Here is an 8,528-nt window from a genome sequence, read left to right on the forward strand (position 1 = left end):
CTTAAGTTAGTCATCACAATAATCATGTCAGGTAGGAATGGCAGTGGGGCGGGGACAGCGGCAGGTTTAAACTAAACCCACAAAAGTTCAACCCGTCCCGTCCCTCTCCGCATAGCAATTTTTCTTTTTTCAATTTGCACCGCACTCAGCACCCACAAAGACCCGCACCGGCCCATGCGAGCACTATGTGGTACAACAGACTGTATAAAAGAGGCTGCGAGAGAGGTGTTAGGGGTCTCGACACGCATCTCTGGTGGGCACAAAGGGGACTGGTGGTGGAATGAAGTGGTCTAAGGTAAAGTGGAAGCGAAGAAGGCGACGTACCTGAAGTTAGTGGGGAGCATAGGTGAGGAGGAGAGGCGAGCATGTATGGAGAGGTATAAGGTAGCTAGGAAGGAAGATAAGCTACCGATCACGGAGGCTAAGACTGCGGCTTATGATCCTATATACGGGGAGAAGAAGTTATTCTGGCTGGCCAAGTTGAGAGAGAGGAAGGCTCGAGATTTGGACCAAGTGAGATGCATCAAGGACGAAAATGGTAGAGTATTGATAGAAGATGCCCAGATTAAGAGGATATGGCAGACTTACTTTCATAAACTTCTGAATGAAGAATGAGATCAGGATATTGTGCTTGGCAAATTGGAGCATTCCGAGAGTCATCGTGACTTTGGGTACTACAGGCGTATCAAGGTTGAGGTGGTCATGGGAGATATGCATAAGATAAGTAGGGGCAGAGCGACAGGGCCAGACAAGATTCCGGTGAAATTTTGGAAATATGTGGGGAGAATAGGTTTGGAGTGGTTAACTATGTTATTTAATGTCATTTCTAAGGCAAAAGGGATGTCGGATGTGTGGAGGTGGAGTACGGTGGTTCCATTATATAAGAACAAAGCTGATATCTAGTTGTAATAGTTATAGGGGTATCAAATTAGTGAGTCATACCAAAAAATTGTGGGAAAGGATGGTTAAAGCGAGAGTGAGGATGACATTATCTGTATCCGACAACCGGTTCGGGTTTATGCCGGGGTTGGTGGAACTGTATAGAGAGAGGAAGAAGGATCTGCACATGGTATTTATTGACCTTGAAAAAGCGTGTGACAAGGTTCCTAGAGAAGTTCTCTGGAGATGCTTGGAGGTAAAAGGTGTGTTGGTTCCCTACATTATGGCGATTAAGGACATGTGTGATGGGGCTAAGACTCGGGTTAGGACTGCTGGAGGTGACTCTAAGCATTTTTTGGTTGTAATGGAGTTACACAAGGTTCTGCACTCAGTCCATTCTTATTCGCTCTGATGATGGACACGTTAACATACCACATTCAAGGGAAGGTGCCATGGTGCATACTATTCGCCGATGATATAGTTCTGATTGATGAATCACGAGACGGTGTTAACGAGAGGCTGGAAGTTAAAAAACATGCTCTTGAGTCTAAGGGTTTCAACCTGAGCAGAACGAAGATGGAATACCTGCAGTGTAAGTTCAGCGCTGAGCCGGGGGAAGTAGGAATGGATGTGAAGCTTGAATCACAGGTTGTCCCAAGTAGAGGTAGCTTCAAGTACCTTGGGTCGGTTATCCAATGGGAGGGGAGATCGACAAGGATGTCAAACACCGTATTGAGGTTACCGATACTCAATACTCAAAGGTAGCATCTGGAGTCCTGTGTGACAAGAGAGTGCTACCGATACTCAAAGGTAACTTCTATAAAGTAGTGGTTAGACCGTCCATGATGTATGGGGATGAGTGTTAGCCTATTAAGAACTCACATATCCAGAAGATGAAAGTATCAGAAATGAGGATGTTGAGGTGGATGTGCGGACACACTAGGATGGATAAGATTAGGAATGATGATATCCAGGAGAAGGTGCATGTGGCTCCCATTGATGACAAGATGCGGTAAGCGAGGCTCAGATAGTTAGGGCATGTTCAGAGGAGAAGCCCAGATGCTCCGGTAAGGAGGTGTGAGTGGCTGGTTGTGGAGGGCACGACAAGAGGTAGAGGGCAGCCTAAGAATTATTGGGGAGAGTTGATCAGTCAGGATATAACGAGGTTTCAGATTTCCGAGGACATAACACTTGATAGGAAGATGTGGAAGTCGAGTATTAGGGTTGTAGGTTAGGAGGTAGTTGAGTCTTGCCTTAGTTTGTACCTTTGTGAGACTAGTCTGGTTGGGTTTTTGTCTAAGATAGCTAGTGGCAGTGTTGTGTCTTACTATTTCGCTTTTCAGTGCAAGACCTATTTACTAGCTATCGCTTTTGCTTTGCATCTTTCTTCTGAATTTCGTGTTGTTCCTATTTTTCATATGATTTCTGTGGTGAAACTAATATTGTCTTCTTTTATTTTTTTATTTTCTTAAGCCAAGGGTCTTTCGAAAACAACCTCTCTATTCCTTCGGGGTAAGGTCTGCGTACACACTACCCTCGCCAGACCTCATTAGTGGAATTTTGCTGGATTGTTTTTATTGTAACTAAAACAAGTAAGTTTACCATTTCATTATTTTTTAAAATGGAGAGCTTATTACTTACATTACTCAAGAAATATAATACTTTTTTTTCCTTTGTATGTATACAAAATCTTTTTCACATATGTAAGGTATCTGTTTCCCTTTTTTGGCACACCATAATCGATAAGGACGCATAACAAGTTCAAAACAAACTCCCAAAATTCAATGGCCTATAAGTTGCAAAATGAAGAGAGAAAAAAAAACTAAGAGAACTATAGTAGTAGTACTTACTTTCTTTAAGTTATCACAAAATTCAATGATGATCACAATAACAAACTTGTAAGTGCTGTAAATTATAATGATATCTCCATATGATGAGGAGAATAATCTTGAGGCAATTTGACTGTTTGATGTTCGACTTCTCAGTAGTCACTGGAATCCAAGAGAATAGCAAAACAAATTATAATTGGTGTAATAAGCAAGATGAGACCTAAAGGCACCAACCATAGTTGACTGTTTGAAGAATGAAACTTTGAATTCCACCATCCTAATATTACTCCACCTCCCATGCTTATAATGAATAACCCAAAGCAACCAATCCAATATGTCTTCTTTATCTTCCAAATATAATTATCATGACTTGTATTCCTTGTCTCAAATTTCTCTTCTTTATGATTATCTTCCATATTCCAAACTCTCCAAGATACAAAGCCGTCGTTGTTTGCTCGTTGCAGGCTCGAAAATCTCTTTTTTATTTTTTCGTCCTGTCTCTATTCTGCAGTTACAAAATCCAAGAAAAAGAGATGATAGAAATGACTAACCAATATTTTTCACAAGATTTCAATGAAAAACAAGAAATATATAGAGGAAAATTAATTTTTGGGATAGGTATTTATAAATTAGGTGCTTGCTAAAGAGTAGGGGGAGTGTTCAAGTAAAGATTGAGACTTAGAAGAAAGAAAAGAAAAGAAATTCATGATTAGTAATAGCAATAGTGAGGTGAGGTTGAATATACAAATTGTTTGTATTTTTTTGGTTTGATGGCCAAAGGTTGAAAACAAATTACTCTGATTAAAAGCTTCATGAAACGTGCCTTTTTATCAAAGTCGTTGTTAGCTAAAAACAGAAGAATATGATAATAAAAAGATGGAAGAAGGTTGCGTTTCTTGGTTGTGTTTTTAGTATATGAGTACTTTAAGTTTTATGCACTAACGCTATAAATAATATTTATATAATTAAATTATTTATAATATTATTACAAGTAAATTCTTATGATAAGTATTAATTAAAAACTTTAATAAAATAATAATTAATTTATATCATATATTAGATTATACTGATTGTAAAAAAATCTTTATATTTTCACTGTATATAACTATACTTTTTAATATATAGCATACACCGGTTGAGATTGTAATGGTCTTAATGGATGAATCAGGGGATAGAGCTATATGGGGAAGTTTGTTTCATTTTATAATCCTTTTATTCTTAATTTTATTTTTGGCGAAATACATAAATGACCCCTCCAAGTTGTCCACAACGGTCATTTGAACACCTCAACTAATCTATTTATCAAGTAGACACCTCAAATTATTTTTCAGTGTATCTCTTAAACCCTTCAAAGTGACATGGCAAAATGTGTGTACTACACTCGCGTTGCAGCAAGTGAAGCTTTCAAAATTGTGTTTATTTCTTTTCTTTTTTTAATTTAACTGGTGGAGCCTACTTTTCCTCACTCTTTCTTCTCCAAAATTTTCTTTCGCTGTTCACTGCACCTTAACCCACCATTCTCAACACCACAACTTTACCATGATAGTGAATGTGCAAAACAGTAGAAGCCATTAAAAACCCTGGCGCGTAGAAGCCATTGAAAACAGTAGAAGATATTCACTGCACAAGTTATTTTCATCCATTCCTCTTCAGCCAATCCCAAGAGGCAAAAATTGGTGGTGAAACAGTGGTGTCTTCAACTGCAATTAATGGAGCTCACCGGAACAGATTTTCCGACAAAAATCCGGCTAGCAAATAAGGTCAACGAATAACGATGCTACTGCCACGGTTACATCGACTACTTCAAAAACCCGACTCAGAAGCAAAAACAACAGATCCCAGAAATTCAAAATTTTGAGCAACATGGACGATAAAGAGGAAGTGGTTCATGATTGTTGCCGACGGTCATGGCTGTTGCCGGCGCCCATGGCTATTACCGGCATCAGTGCCTATTTGGAAACGACTGAAGGCACTTCGAGGAGGAAAGGGTCGTTTGGACAGAAGCATCGGCGCCTTGGAGAGGAGGTTGGACGACTGGAATTCTTAGGGGGATTAGGGTCTGCTCTTGGCTGAAGAAGAAGAAGAGGTGGCGACTAGGATGGGTCTAGGTCCCTAGGGTTTATTTATTATTATTGCTTTTTTTTTTGTCTTATAATAGGTGGAATTTTTTTTAATTAAAATTACACATGGCATTTTCTCATTTGTTCGTTTGACATGAATCCGAGAGTGTATTTCACGCGAGGTGGGCTGATGAGGTCGGGTGTTTAATTGACCTACTTTATTGAAGGCTTGAAGTGTCGAACTGAAAATGGGGTCAGTTGAGGTGTCTGGCTGACCGTTGAGTACAATTTGAAGGGGCCGTTTATGTATTTCGCATTTATTTTTTCATTAATTTTTTCACTTATTAAAGTTGGACCTTTAAAAGGGAGAGAAAAATAGAAATGTGAAGTTGTAACTAGTGGTGGCAAAATGAATAAAAAAATAATTATCTATCCATATTATTTATTAAAAATATGTTGGATAATGAACTTTTTAAAAATTGGTCAAATATAAATAAGATCCATATTATCCACTTTACCAATGGATAATCAATGAGTTTGACTTTTACATTTGCAAAGACTCAAATTGAAAATTTTTAAGTTTAGGAGACTAAAAATTCTCCCAATAATGATCATATTCAAGAATTCATGGATAATATGGATATTAATATTATCCGTTAATTAACCTATTTTATATTCATATTAAGAGCCTGTTTGGACATAAGAATTTTTTTATTTTTTTTCGAAATTTATTTACTTTTTTCGAAATCAGTGTTTTGCCATAAAATTTTCAATTTTCACTTGAAGATAAATTTTGAAATTTTTCGAAAATTTGAAAAACTCCAAAAAAACTATTTTTCAAAATTTTTACTTAGACCACTCACAAAATTTCAAAACAACTCAAAATTATATTCATGTCCGAACACAAATCTAATTTTCAAGTACCATTTTCACTTGAAAAAAATTTCACTTTTTTTATTTTGGAATTTTACAATTCTTATGTCCAAACGCCTGCTAAATATGGGCCGATCGGATATTTTATCTAGTTGTAACAGATAGGCTGCAACTTCTATCTCAGATTTAGTTGCTTCTTAATAAAATTCTTAAATTATGTAAATACTTATACTCAAATTATGTAAATATTTCTTTATAATATCTATACAGAAAAATCAAATTCATTTAATAAGTGGCTTACGGGATTGCCTATTTCAATGGAGTATTACAGTTTTCGATTCTGTTTCGTTTTTTTTTTTAAGTAGAAAAACTCAACTATTTATTTTTACCTTTTTATATTAGGAATATGAGTTTAGGTTTAGGATTTGACGTGGGAATCTTTTTTAACCAGATGCATTTGGCTGAACAAAGCCGCGGATGATATTCATAGGAAAATATAACGACAAATTCAAACATGGATAACGACAAATTCAAACGTGGTCAAACGTATCCTAATTTTTTGTTTTTCCTTTACGAAGAAGAATATAAGCACAAATCGCGGTATTCCTATACTATATATAACTGTATAGATTAAGGAAATAACTAGAAACAATTCACAATTTTCACAATTGTTGCTAACTGTGGGAGTGGTAATCAATATTCAATTGACCATACGTAGATCTTTTTGTAAAACAAATCTCTTATTTAACTGGAGAAGAGTAAAGCAGTTGATTATATGCGAATTTTGTACGTGGGCCCACTGACCCTCAAAATTGCTTAGTTAGATAAGGAAAAGACAAAAAAGTTGTAACACAAAATATCTCTCTTTTAATAAATTTATGTGTCACGACCTGGAATTCCCACTTTCGAGACCGTGATGGTGCCTACATTTCATTTGCTAGGCAAGCCAACATTAGAACAACTTATTCATTTTGCAACAGTTTAGATTAAATAAAGAGAAAGAACTGAATTAGCTACAGAAATCCAAAGTAAAATGCGGAAGCTAAAATAGCCAAACGTTTGCTACAATCATGGACCCGATGTCACAAGTGCACGAGCTAATAAAATAGCACAAACAAGGGGCCGGAAATAAACATAAAGTTGTCTGAAAGAAAGTACACAGCCAAAATAAAAAGGAAAGGGGACTCCAGGAGCTGCGGGCGCTGAGCAGCTATACCTCAAGTCTCCACAAGTTGTCCAATCCGAGCACGCTAATAACCGCCGTTGGAATCGACTCCAAAATTTGCACAAGAAGTGTAGAGTGTAGTATGAGTACAACCGACCCCATGTACTCTGTAAGTGTCAAGCGTAACTTCGACGAAGTAGGAACGAGGCTAAGGTAGTTTACTTACACTACAACATGTACGCGGTATTTAAATAGGACAGAAAAGGAAAAATATGGAACAAAATAAGACAGTCAATTGAAGACAATAGCTACAGCCTCAAGAAATAAGCCAGTGACGATCAGAATTACCAATCCTTAGAGTTTCAAGAGAAAATACCGAAAACCAACACAACTCAAGGAAATAGAAACACATACATTGTTGCAACGTGCAACCTGATCCCACCGTACAACACAATCCTCCCTTATTCTGCCGTAACAATATCAACAATCAAATAAATATATGTTGTGGCGCACAACCTGATCAATCCACCCTTATTTCACATGTTGCGGCATGCAACCCGATCCCACCGTATTAGTACAAATTTTCCTCCGCATCAATCCACCCTTATTTCATCTATTGCGGCGTACAACCCGATCCCACCATATCAGTACAATTACTCACTAATTACGATTAAATTCATATTTCAAATCATAAGAACTATCATAACTGATGAATATAAAGCTGAAACAAAAAGTAAACCTTGTACCAACATAGAAATCCACCTATGAAACACTACATGGCGAGACAGTCCAGTAAATGACAATTAGAAGGTGTAGGTACGTCAATTAGGGCAAATAGCAGCAAGTCATGACAACATGAAGAGGTCTAACATTTTTAATAGGAGAGACACTGATTAACAAATAGCAATTAAAGCTTGGAAGGCATTTAGGTCACATAACAGTTAAGGCGGGGAAGGAGATAATGAAGGAAAAGCAGAAAATCGGGAAGAATAAGTAGTTCGGCGGCGTATAAGCACTCGTCCCCTCGCATATACACCGCAACACATGAAATTCACATAGCATAGTCCGAGGGTTCCTAATTCCCTCAAATCAAGATTAACCTCAACACTTACCTCACTCCCCAGTCATCTCAGAGCTCTACCGGGACCTTTCCCCTAGAATCCGCATCTAAACCACTCGTATCTAACAACAATTGACTCAATAATATCAAATATTGCTAAAGGAATCCATTACAATGCATAAATTTATAATTTCCAAACTTTTTCCCCAAAAGTTAAAATTCGACTCCGGGCCCGCTTGGTCAAAACCCGATTACCCATTCATCCCCGAGCCTGATTATGCAATTTGTTTTGAAATCCAACCTCAATTTGAGGTCTAAATTTTGAATTTATAAAAATCTCTAATTCTACCCAAACCTCCAATTTCTACCATGAAAATCCTAGATTTTAGGTTGAAATCTTATGAAATACAGAGGAAGATTGAAAGAAAATAGGTTAGAATCACTTGCCAATGAATTGGGGAATAAAGGTTCTTGGAAAAAATCGCCTCTAGAGTTTCTAGATTTGAAAATTTGAATGAGAGAAAAATCCCGTCAAGTTCAGATTTTACCCAGCTGCAGATGTCGCAATTGCGATATCTTGTTCGCAATTGCGAACTCTTCTCAAAATCCTAGTGATCGCAATTGCGATAAAATGGTCGCAAATGCGAACCCTGCTGCCCTCG

General features: G+C 37.3%; 1 protein-coding gene across 1 annotated transcript; it reads left to right on the top strand.

Moving 5' to 3' along the window:
* The first annotated feature begins 961 nt into the window (after window positions 1-961).
* On the top strand, window positions 962-4,480 carry LOC142164623 (uncharacterized). Its single transcript, XM_075222759.1, has 4 exons — window positions 962-1,142; window positions 1,259-1,527; window positions 3,834-3,897; window positions 4,362-4,480. Exons 1-4 carry the CDS (start codon window positions 962-964, stop codon window positions 4,478-4,480), a joined length of 633 nt encoding a protein of 210 aa, XP_075078860.1.
* Window positions 4,481-8,528: the final 4,048 nt, after the last annotated feature.

Source organism: Nicotiana tabacum, chromosome 1 (genome assembly GCF_000715075.1).
Source record: "Nicotiana tabacum cultivar K326 chromosome 1, ASM71507v2, whole genome shotgun sequence".
In the NCBI taxonomy this organism is placed as follows: domain Eukaryota; kingdom Viridiplantae; phylum Streptophyta; class Magnoliopsida; order Solanales; family Solanaceae; genus Nicotiana; species Nicotiana tabacum.

Bases quoted from the DNA above. Each gene is read 5' to 3' on its own strand.
- LOC142164623 (XM_075222759.1), top strand. From the start codon at position 962: ATGGTTAAAGCGAGAGTGAGGATGACATTATCTGTATCCGACAACCGG. The intron at 1,528-3,833 runs GTTGTCCCAAGT...TTTAATATATAG, and splicing joins ATGTGAAGCTTGAATCACAG to CATACACCGGTTGAGATTGT. The intron at 3,898-4,361 runs GTTTGTTTCATT...ATTCCTCTTCAG, and splicing joins GGATAGAGCTATATGGGGAA to CCAATCCCAAGAGGCAAAAA.